The sequence below is a fragment of the Gordionus sp. m RMFG-2023 genome, chromosome 4 (genome assembly GCF_954871325.1).
Source record: "Gordionus sp. m RMFG-2023 chromosome 4, tfGorSpeb1-WG-v2, whole genome shotgun sequence".
Taxonomy (NCBI): domain Eukaryota; kingdom Metazoa; phylum Nematomorpha; class Gordioida; order Chordodea; family Parachordodidae; genus Gordionus; species Gordionus sp. m RMFG-2023.
Genome location: NC_088778.1, coordinates 33,140,581 through 33,152,510, shown reverse-complemented (window position 1 = coordinate 33,152,510; position 11,930 = coordinate 33,140,581). Strand labels below are relative to the sequence as shown.

At 26.4% G+C, this 11,930-nt stretch overlaps 2 protein-coding genes across 2 annotated transcripts; one reads left to right on the top strand and one right to left on the bottom strand.

The window, feature by feature from the left end:
• Window positions 1-1,209: 1,209 nt before the first annotated feature.
• Window positions 1,210-6,345, bottom strand: LOC135927794 (signal peptidase complex catalytic subunit SEC11A-like). Its single transcript, XM_065463982.1, has 6 exons — window positions 6,261-6,345; window positions 6,110-6,219; window positions 5,916-6,065; window positions 4,922-5,041; window positions 4,603-4,660; window positions 1,210-1,426 (listed from the first exon to the last, which is right to left on the bottom strand). The coding sequence occupies exons 1-6, from the start codon at window positions 6,312-6,314 to the stop codon at window positions 1,376-1,378; spliced, it is 543 nt and encodes a 180-aa protein (XP_065320054.1). The 5' UTR covers window positions 6,315-6,345; the 3' UTR covers window positions 1,210-1,375.
• A 295-nt stretch (window positions 6,346-6,640) lies between these two features.
• On the top strand, window positions 6,641-8,419 carry LOC135928860 (leptin receptor gene-related protein-like). Its single transcript, XM_065465323.1, has 4 exons — window positions 6,641-6,990; window positions 7,681-7,755; window positions 7,799-8,006; window positions 8,114-8,419. Exons 1-4 carry the CDS (start codon window positions 6,641-6,643, stop codon window positions 8,225-8,227), a joined length of 747 nt encoding a protein of 248 aa, XP_065321395.1. The 3' UTR covers window positions 8,228-8,419.
• Window positions 8,420-11,930: the final 3,511 nt, after the last annotated feature.

The following is an 11,930-nucleotide window of genomic DNA, read 5'->3' as shown; positions in this document are numbered from 1 at the left end:
AATAGTGAACTTAAATGATTGTCTGAATTTTGAAAATGGTGTATAGAGGCGACTTTGAAACCGGCTTATGCGATTCATTGAGCGGCTCATATAGTCATAATTTTACGACTCGAAATCGATTTCAGAGTGGCAAAACCAAACTTTTTATCGACACTACATTCCACTATGCTCATGTAAGACGTTGAGAAATTGCAATTATAAAATTGATAATTACTAAGTGGAAATATCGCGGCCGAAGGGGGCGGAATATTTATAGAGGTAGGTAGAGGTTTTTGAGTGGGGTGGCCTGTCTCCAATAAAGTTTCTGTTCTGTAGACGCTGGTCACTAAGATTTTTAAATTTAAATATTTTTAGGGAATAAAATTTCATTCAATTTTTATAAGAACAATTTTTTGTTAAATGATAAGCCTTGAATAACCATATTTAAAGTTTCATTTATGATTGAATTATTTGTATTAAAAAACCTGGCTGTGAACCCTAACCCTAGATATTTTACTGCGAACCCTGGGCCCACATGAACCCTAACTCGGTTAAAAGATATTTCACGAACCCTTTTAGAATGAGGGAGTTCACAACGCTGGCAAAAAAAAATGATATTTATTTTTCTAAAAAAAAAATCGTAGCTTTTGTAAAAATCATAGAAATGTTGGTAACATAAGAAAAGAATACGAAATTTTATATTATTTTGTCTTCTTAATAGATAGAGGGTCGGGATCCAGGCTGAGCAAAATAAAATTTCAAACCTGGGTAATTCGCACAAAAGAGCTGACTGAACCTATATCTTTTGAATTAGCTTAGAAATAAGAAACGTTGTATTTTTCCTTCATAAAAGCCAGGAAAAATAATTCACAAACTGAACCAAAAAAAAAACATTTTAAAAATTCCAAGGACGAGATTAGACTGATTTCTAATTCCCATGTTATTTAAAGGTATTCTAAAAAAGCACCCAAGCCATTTTTTTTGGATCAGGTTATACTCAGACCTATTTCTAAAATGAGTTTGGATTGGACCAAAAAAATCTTTGAAACAAGTTATATTAAATTGGCAAGACAAAATATTCAAGTCAAATCTGAACCCAAAAAATTGTATAAGACCAGACATGTGCTACTATATATATATATATAATACTTTTATTTTATAGTAAAATTAAATTATATACATGACTATAATAAGTAACGTTATAAACATCATGATATAATGTTTGTAAAATGTAACTCAAATTATTTACTGGAGCCAACATGTTCGCAAAATTATTTATTGTGTATAAAAATAAAATTACAACTTTAATAAATTAAGAATAAAAATTTTTCAAATTAAGTACATCATAACACATCGATTACGTATCACGCAACACGTCAGTCATCTAACATCTGATTCATTCGCGGTGTATCAAAACGAAAAGCCCTAAGGTGCCTAGCAAAACGTACTAAAATAAAAATATATTTTGCAGAGTTTGAATAATTCTCAACAAAAAAAATATTTGGAGATCAAAAATATTTGATGATTCTAGAGAATTTCAAACTGATATTTTCAGGGTTGCACCATATAAAACATGTCCATTATAGTGCACACAAATTGAGCGTTTACGCTTTGCCCTAATTTATAAGTAAAAAAAGGTAACGCGTCCCTTGTTTAAATGGAGGTTGTTTTTTTAAATTAATATCCGTCGATTAAAAATTTTAAATAAGTTCTAAACAAAAATAAAAGGGATTTGTCTTTGAAAATTATATTATCGTCTGCCTTCTTATTTCTTTAATTTTCTAAATATTCCTTTTTTAAGGATTATAAGTAAGTTTATTTAGATTACATTTTTATATAATATTACAAAAGAAAAAAGTAGTGAAAACAAACCTATTTACGTTTTTTAAATGATTTCTAACGCCAAACGGTAATTTTACCAATTTTCACGAGGCAATTTGAAATGCATTAGTTGCGCTTGCAACGCATGCGCACTGTTAGACAATTTTTTTTTAAAAAATCAAATTGGCTGATATATTTTAATAATATAAAAGGTAAAATATTTTTTATTTTATTATGCAACTAATTTTTCCTTTAACATAATAAGTCTTCATAACTTGACATAAAGAAAGTGCGATGGAAGGCACAGGGTTTGGCACTAATGTGAATACTCGTAATTTTAAAATACTAAATACAAATATTATTTTTGTATCAGTTCAAAAAACATCTTCGAAAAATAATTTTTAATGATTTCAAGCCGTATCAAATAAATTTTTTTTTTACTAGGCAATTTTAATATTTATATTTAAAAATTTATTTTTTTTCTAGAAGTTTTTTTTCGAAAATTAGCCCAAGCACGAGAAGACGCCACTTCTGAGCCATATTTTAATATTTTTTTAAATTTACCCTGGCCGAGCCTAAAACTTTTTTTAAAAAAGATATCTGGGCCAGGCCATATATTTTAAAACCAAATATTTGAAATCGCCATTATTAGCTGTAAATATCAAAAATAAATAAAATATATTTTTAAAAAAATCCGAGCCAGGCCTGAAAAAACCCCAAGCCAGGTCTGAAAAAACCTCAAGCCGGGCCGTGAGAAAAAAATCCGAGCCAGGTTGGGCCGTACAAATGGTATCTCTGCAGGTCTCTGGGGGGTTTTTTTTTTATTAAGAAAGAATTTATATATAAAAATTTATAAAAATCATGGGAGTTTATATTAAAAACTTTGGTATGTAACTTTGGATGTTGTAATAATATTCTTATCAAAAAACAACTTTAAATTTTTATTTTTTATTATGTCAGAAATAGGGGTGTACCGATACCACTTTTTGGAGGCCGATCCGATCCGATATTCCAGACTTTAAATTGATATCGGCCGATAACCGATCCGATATTATATCTAATTTTGTATTTTGTAAAGATACTAATGGTTTTAATTTTGTAATATACTTTTTATCAGTATAACATCTATAATTTAATTATACCATAACTTATGTCATTTAAATATATTATAATGATCAGTTATAGTTTATATTCAATTCTATTGCAATTTTAAAAGTATATAAAATATTTTTATTGTTAAATCACTTTTATATAATAAGTAACAACAAGTAATAAACAAATATATTATGAAATTTAAAAAATATTTAAAATAATATTTAACATTAATATATAGAAGATTTCTTTTTAGAAATATCAAAATTTCCAATTTATCAGAAATCAGCATGCGGCGATGGTAACTGTCAATGTCAATAGTTTCACTAAAAACAGATTTCGCACACTTTTATAAACAGAATGCGCAAAAAAATAACAATATGGCAGAATGTTTATTAATTAATATTATTATTAAAAAAATTTTAACATTTTATTTTTGTTATAAACGCCATTTTATATCAAATAGGATCGGATCGGCAAATTTTATAATATTGACCGATAACCGATATTTTATAATAGGTGAAATATCGGCCCGATACGATCCGATAAAAAATATCGGTACATCCCTAGTCAGAAATATGGAAAAATTTCAATTTATTCTTAACAGATAAAGATACTTTCGCAAATGTGTTATTTGCAATGCCCTAATGGAAAAAAAAATCTATTTAATTCAAAAAAAAATTTATTTAAGCTTTTGGAGAAATATTATTGTTTTTCTATAACGTATAAAAAAAGATATTTTAACGGTGATGTTAAACGGCTCGTTTTGAGCCTATTTTTAAAAACGGTTAGAGAAGGGAAGGATGGAAGGTAGGAAGGAAGGTAAGGAAGGAAGTAAGGAAGGAAGGAAGGAAGGAAGGAAGGAAGGAAGGAAGGAAGGAAGGAAGGAAGGAAGGAAGGAAGGAGAAGAACGAAAGAATCAATATTTTCGGCAGAAAAAGATTGCCTAAACCTCGAGATTTCGAGAGTATATGTCTAGACCTTTGTTCCTTCTACGAGCAAAATCTTCAGGCTTGCGTAATATTTTTCTGGATGTAATATTGAGTTAGCCGTTTTTAAAAATCGGCTCAAAACGAGCCGATTAATTATACTAATTTTATAAATACAAGCCTTTATCTACAAGTTAATTTGGAGGTAAGACATATTTTTAAAATTTAATAAAAGCTCAACTCTTTTTTATTTGATCTTAAAAATGGGGGATTAGTGAATGTTCTGGCTAAAATGCTTTTAAAAAAATTTTTATATAGGTTTTTACATTATATAAAATAATGAATGTGTTGGTGGTATGAAGGCCATTTGGGATAAATATCGGATTTGTGCTCCCGTAATCATCATGTTTGAATATAAATTAGGGTTAAAAAAAAATAATTGTATCATTTACTAAGCACATATCAGAGACCAGTAGAGGAACCATTTTCACGGGCTGGCTTTTTGTTAAAAATATCTTTGGGTCAGCCCAAGTCGGATTTTTTTTGGCCACAGACCGTTTTATATTTTTAGGCCACGCATGGATATTTTTAAAAATATTTTTATAGCTATAATGGCAATATAAAATATTAGGTTTTGACATATAAGACCCCAGCCTGGGTATTTTCTTTTAAAAAAAATTCAGGCCCAGCACGGGTGTAACAGGAGATCCAGGTCTCTGGTATATATAAATCTTATTTATATAAATAAAAAAGATTATCATGTTATCAATCTCATTCTTACCTTAAGCTGTGGGTAATCATTCATCCATATTGTAACCATGCCAATATAAGGTGCAAATCTAGTAGTTTTTAATTGTTAAAAAAATAAAATATATATATATATATTTAATTTGAAATTTCAAAAATAACTATTAACTCAAGTATCATTATGGGAATGAAAGTGAGGTTGTTTAAATTGTTATTTTCTATTTTAAGGGATGTAATATTTCTCTATAAATAATTTTTTATCAAGAATATTTAAAGTAATGCGAAATAAGATTTAATATTTAAAAAAATGGATAAAGTAATCAACATATTTTAATTTGTTAATATAAACATACCCTTTGGCTCGGCCAATAACATCTTTCTGCATTAACCAAAGTTGACCAGGTGCATATAACCCCCTATCATCTACCTGATTGTTATCACCTTTAGTCAAAAATTTCAAAGTTCCATTTGCTCTATGTAGTTTCATAAAATCATGATTAAAAGTGAAAAGATATTATCAATTGTATATATCTTACAGTTGAGGCCAGCCTAACATGTAGGCCATGAAAAATTATTTTTAGGCCAGGTAAAGAAGTAGGGTGATAAATATTTTCTAGGCCAGGCTATCATTTCACAATTAATTATTCTATGTCCGATTCCTTCATAGCATTTTTCTGGAATAGATGATTTGTGCCAAAATTATTTTATAGGCCAGGTAAGGCAGAAATAATTATGAGACTAAAAAATGTTAAAATATGTCCTATATTTTTATTGAATCAAAATCTTATAGACAATTTAAATTATTATTATAGGATCTTTTAAACTTAGATTAATAAAAAAATGTTAACTATTTATTGTGATTTATCTAAAAAAATTAATATATTAATTGAAAATTTATTTAAAATGTGTATTAATTAGAGATGTGCAAATCCTGGCCTGCTTTGACCAATTAAGAATTTTTACACAAGTTGCGTATTAATTAGAGATCTACAAATCCTGGCCTGCTTAGACTAATTAATAATTTTTACATAAGTTGCTATGCCCAATCAGTTATATATATTTTTTTAAATTTACCAGGCCTTGCCTATAAAATTTGCAAAACATCTACCCTGGCCTGCTATATTATTTTTATAAAAATTTTCTGGCCACCAGATTTTTAATATCTATATTTAATTATTTCCTAATCTCAATAAAAGCCCTTATATATCTCCTCAATGGCTATTTATTTCTGTCTAAAACATAAATCTATTTCTGATTAAGATTTGATAAGTTTTAAATCCTTACATGTTTTTTTGAAGCAAATCATTAACTGATAATATAAACAATTATTCTTATTTATAAAAATACTTTTCATGGACTTTAATGCATCTATGAACAATTGGTATCTCTCTACCTTCAATCCTAAATACTGTTATGTCACCAACTCTTATTGGTTTATCTTTGTCGTGAGTTAAAAAGAGTAGATCACCTCGATGAAATGCTGGCTCCATAGACCCACTAATAAAATGTAATGAAACACTAACTAAAAACTTAAATCAAACCTTAAAACAACAACTATAGGGCTTTCACTTCCAGTTAAAACCATTAGGCCTTTCCATATCATCAACGCTGAAGATACAATTGTCCCAAAATTTAGTATTTGATAAATAATCTATTTAGGAATAATCATAGTCAAATTAAAGCTAATTTTACTTGTCTTATGTTCATTCGTCTAACCTCATCAAAACAACTCATTGATGAAAGCATCGTGTATTTTTTTTTGAAACACGTTAGGATGGTTAAAGCTCCTCTATAAAAAACATAACAAACTTATTAATTAAATTTTAAATATAAATAAAGATTCTTAACCATTGATTAAACCCTTAAAGAATTCAGGAATTCCAATTAAAACAAGTAATAAAATAGTTTATCAATTGTTAAAAATAGTGCCTCAAGCCAAAACCAATACTGACATATATATAGATAAGATCGAAAAATGTAAATAGGTCCATCGAGCGTTGATTTCAGTTATGGGATGCAAAATGAAATTAAAAAACTGAACACCGACCGAGAAATAAAATAAGGACCTGTTCATGATAAATTTTGGCCTTGTGGGCATTGACATAATCGAAAAATATTTATTTCCTGAAACTATTCCAACAAAGATAAGAAGTGTCTCACTACATATTTATGAGCAGAATAAAACCATCTTTGACAGTCGATTAAACTTTATAAGGTTAATTTGGAATGACAATGAACCAATTGGAGAGTTCGCCAATAAGATCAAAATAACTACAAAAGCATGTTATTTTACGCAGACAAAAGTTGGCGGCCGGTTAAGAGTTCAGTTGGTTGCGTGTATAGATCTGCTGGGTTTCGAAATTGAACTTGGGGCTAAATATCCGTTAGCATTGGATAGGAACAAAAAACCCCTGACGTTTCAGTTTGTCCTAAATATGTCCGCGGCAACGGAAAGAGCTTAGAATGAAATGGTTATTAAGATGGACCGTGTGAGTGTAATCTATATTAATAAATTCGTGATAAAAATACCTACCTATCAAATTTTTTTTGTTTACGTTTTCTCTTTAAACATTTTTTTAAAAATATATATTTTTAAATATCAAGATCTACCTTATTGAAAATCTTTTGAATTCAAAAAGAAAATAATCTTATAAGTAAAAAATATCTCAAATATATAATGACGTTAAATATCTTTCTATATAAATTTGTTCATAATAAATAAGATTATTCTTTAATATTTATATATTTATATAACCTAGCTTTGTAAAATTCTTTAAAATAATATTATTAAAATATTACTTTACAATAAAAATAATAAAATTCTAATAAAAGGGCTTATTAATTTATATTTGCAATTTATTAATAAATTCTGTAGACCACAATTGTAAATTATTTTACCCAAATAACTACACTTTTTTTTATTTTTTATATGTGACAAAATGAGCATTAACGCCTTATGATTGCGATAATTATTATGAGAATTTATGGCTAGTATTAAAGGTAAATTAAGATTATAATATATTTAATTAGAATATTCGCTGATTTTAACATTTACTATCGGAACCATAGTGTAATTATATATTTTAAATAATAAATAACTATTATATTATAGTTTAATACTTTTGGCGTTTTTTGGATCTATTGGTTTGACATTTATAATACTTGCCTGTGCTTTGCAGCAATTTAAGTGATAAATATTTATAGGAATTATCATTTCCTTTTTTAAATAGCAATTGGTATCCTTTATTTGTCTTATTATTTCACACCTTAACTTTCTTGTTATATATATTAACACAACGCAATTCTGATGATTTATTTACTGGATCTGGAACATCAAATATATTCCATGAAGTTTGCTGGTTTTTGCTAGCAGGCTCTATTGTTTCATCATTTGCATTACCTCTTGTGTTAGCTGGATCCCCTATTCTTAACCCTGTGGTAAGTGTTTGTTTGATAATTTGTTATAAATATAATTTAAAATTTTTTGTAATATTATGTTGCTAGATGATTTTAATGCTTATTTGTTTCTATGATTTTTTAAAAAGATAAAATGGGGCGCTTGTGGTCTTACACTTGTTGGAAATATCCTTATATTTTTCACAATTTTTGCCTATTTTAAAGTATTTGGCAATGAAGATTTCAATTATTTGGCTTGGTGAGGATATGCTGAGAATGATATTTAAATGACTTGTAATTTAGCATTTTTTTTATAGTCAAATATTTTTTAATGTCATTTTTAGATAATATTTTTTACCAATTTTTTGTAAAAAAACGATTTTAGATATTATTACAGCATTGTGCATGCATTCTTCCTGACTATATTTTCATGTAATAAATTCTCATAAATGCTTTAGGCTCATGTTTATTTTATTTAATAAATTTTGTAAAATAATTATAGTAGTATATTTTAGTAACATAGTTCTTGATCTTTTATTACTAGATCCACATTTTATTCTATTAGCTTTCCCCAAATATCATTTTTTTACTAATTTTTTGGTTCACGTATTAAATTGCTAACAAAAATCGCTAAAAATTGGGAACCTGGCTATATCTCTTAGAAAATTTTTAAAGTAAATTTGAAATTAATATTAATAGATACTAGGGGACTAAACACCTGTATTTAAATTGGAAATTTAAAAAAAAATTGCTAAAATGGAAGAATATCATCCAAAATCCCAGTTTTGGGGGAATCAAATTGGGAATTTGGATGATATTTATTCCATTTTATCGATTTTTTTTAAAATTTCTAATTTAAATACAAGTATTTAATCCCCTAGTATTTATTAATATTAATTTACTTTAAAAATTTTCTAGAAGATATAAGCCAAGTTTCCAATTTTTAGCGATATAGAACCTATCCCAATTTTTTTTGTTGAGTGTAGTTTAGATTCATTTATCAAATTTCTATTAACTTAACTCTCTCATTTATTAAATGATATAATATAAAAAAATACAACAAAATATAAAAGTATTATAAATTTAATGACTATCTCTGAGTTTCTATAATCTATCCCATCATGAATTTTTTTTATATAAACTAAATATAATAATTATCAAAAATAATTAAATACAAATTGGTACATATTTTACTACAATACTTTTTAAATATTATTTATACTTATTTTAGCTGTTTGAATAAGTGCATCATTTTAGTGGTCTTTCCCATGCTTAAGAAAGAGTTATTTTAATATTAGGTTTTTTTTTCATCAATTTATTTGATTTTTTATTTGTAACTTTAACAAACAATATTATACTCCAAAATAACTATTATTATTTTTAAAACCTAAATTTCGTAACAAATCTTAAATTATAAGATTTTGTCAATAAAATATTTAAAATCAAAAAATTATTTTCCAGCTTTTATGCTCGTTTCTATATTTGGATTAGACTAGGCCAAAAGAGGAAAATATTTTTTTCCACTACTTAAGCCGAAGAAGCTGCTCCACCAAATAAATTGAAGATCATAATAATTTCTATATTATCACCAAAAAAACATTCTTTTTAGGATCTGCGTTACCCACGATTTAAGATTATTTGATAAGCAAAAACATTATCCAAACGTTTCTTATTTTGTTTTATTTTTAAATTTAAATTATTAATGCCAGGTGTACCATTCATTGTTACACTCAATCTTATATGTATGATTATTTATTTTTTTTGCAATATATTCAAGGATTTTTTTTGTCTAACATTAGTATCTTTAAAAGATCTTTCTGACTTTCTTGGTGAAAATATTTTAACTACATTTTTATTTTTTACAAATTTTATATAGTATTGGCCATTGATTTAAATATTCTCGGACACCATCTATTAGTTTATTCAATCTATCCTCACTAGAGATTAGAGCTCTAAATATGTGCGTGGATTAAGCATAGTAGCGCATTATTCTTATTCGATTCATTTTTTCGTTTAAACGAGTCGAATAATTTATTATTCGTTTAAATGAATCGAATCCAATAATTTACTATTCGTATTTGTACGAATAATTTACTATTCGTTTAAATGAATCGCATAATTTACTATTCGTTTAAATGAATCGAATAATTTACTATTCGTTTAAACGAATCCAATAAACTACTATTCGTTTAAACGAATCCAATAATTTACTATTCGTATTTGTACGAATAATTAAAATATATATTACAAATTTTTTTTATTTGCACATATAAATGTTTTAACAAAAAAAGAATCATTATAATTGGTTGATATTTGATATGCGATCAAGTTTTTAACCGATTTATAATGTATATTAAATTAAATTCTTGATGCCGAGTCAATTTTTGAGGTAAATAGTTGTTTTTTTCTTGTTGTTTGCGTTTTTATGAGACTCGCCATTTTTTTCTACAGAAGATTTAATTTCAACTAAGAACTTTTCCCAAACATTTAATATATATATATATATATTCTTTGCTAATCACACGGCACCTGTCAGATTGATAGGCCATCAGTAGAAATGACGTTTAAATTTTATTTTAAAAAAAAATAATGAAAAAAAATAAAAAATTAACGCTTCAATTTAAACATAACTGCATTTGCGTTTTTAAAACGCTACGCCGAAACGTTCAATTTGTTCACACTATAATCATTCCGAATAATTCAAATATTCGATCAAATTCGAACTACTCAAATGATTTGTCGAATAAAGGTTTTATTCGAATCAAATAATTTATTATTCGTCAACGAACAAACCGGTTTGATAAACTATTCGATTTGAATTACTAGAAGTCGATTCGTTTTAGGATAGATTAAATATATATGAGAAAACACCACCATCTATGGAGATAAAAAAAATAAAAATTAGATTTTTTTTAGGCTAACAATATTCCTCATCTTTTAACATGTTTTATTGATTTACTCCAGAATCTGGTTTATAGACTAGTGTTGTTAAACGGCTCGGTTTGAGCCGATTTTTATGAACGGCTAACTCAGTGTTTTATTCAGAAAAATATTATGGAAGCCTAAAAATTTAGCTCATAGATGACGACACAAAGGTTTGGACATTTATTAACGAAATATCGAGCCTTAGACAATATCTTTCTGGCTAAAATATTGATTTGGCCTTCAAGCCGTTTAACGACATTATGTTTTTATAAAGAATGAAACCCAATATTTCCAAATTGTAAATTTAATTTTTTATAAAAATGTTTAAAAATTTACTTTTTACTTCGTTTTAAGTAATTTTTTTGGAAAAAAAATGACATTTATATATAATATAAAAGTTAATTATTTTTTACAATATATAAATCTATACTTCAAATTGTGTTCTACAATTTAAAAATAAAATTCATGATTAAAATGATAGTTATTAAATGATAATTTCAAGAAATGACATTAAATAAATTTTAAATGTTATCAAACCATTTTCTATCTAGGTATATAATATATATAAAATTTAATGATCTTTACTTAAATAAATTATTAACCGGCGACTTAGTATTATATAAAATAATTAATATTACAATCAAATGCCGTTGTAAATTGTAACTAGGAGATTTGAAACTGAGATAATACTTTTTGGACACATTCTACATTTGGTAAGAATTGAATTAATTCCTTCAATATAGGATGTTACTGTAAAATATTTATCATATTTGGACCATTGTAATGATAGAATCAGATGATGATGAAGTTGAAATAATAATATCCATGCTTATGCTTATGCTAATAAATTAAAATATTCAAATTAATAAACTATAATAATGGCATGTTAAAGAAATTGAAATGTGAAAAAGGAAATACAGCTGATTAAAAAATATAAGAATTTTCAGTAAAAAATTCAGATTAATACTAAATTTTTCAAATAAATAAAAAGTGTTTTTAAAATTGAATGAACGTTAAATTCTAACGGTTCGTCAAAAAAAG

What these genes read in the sequence shown, in the direction of transcription:
- LOC135927794 (XM_065463982.1), bottom strand. Translation starts at nt 6,314, where the DNA reads ATGCTTTCATCAATGAGTTGTTTTGATGAGGTTAGACGAATGAACATA. An exon ending in GTTATTGGCCGAGCCAAAGG is followed by an intron (nt 4,661 to 4,921) that starts GTATGTTTATAT and finishes AAAAACTACTAG; the next exon opens with ATTTGCACCTTATATTGGCA. An exon ending in ATGATTACCCACAGCTTAAG is followed by an intron (nt 1,427 to 4,602) that starts GTAAGAATGAGA and finishes TTTTTATTTTAG; the next exon opens with TACGTTTTGCTAGGCACCTT.
- LOC135928860 (XM_065465323.1), top strand. Translation starts at nt 6,641, where the DNA reads ATGATAAATTTTGGCCTTGTGGGCATTGACATAATCGAAAAATATTTA. An exon ending in TGTGCTTTGCAGCAATTTAA is followed by an intron (nt 7,756 to 7,798) that starts GTGATAAATATT and finishes TTTTTTAAATAG; the next exon opens with CAATTGGTATCCTTTATTTG. An exon ending in CCCCTATTCTTAACCCTGTG is followed by an intron (nt 8,007 to 8,113) that starts GTAAGTGTTTGT and finishes TTTTTTAAAAAG; the next exon opens with ATAAAATGGGGCGCTTGTGG.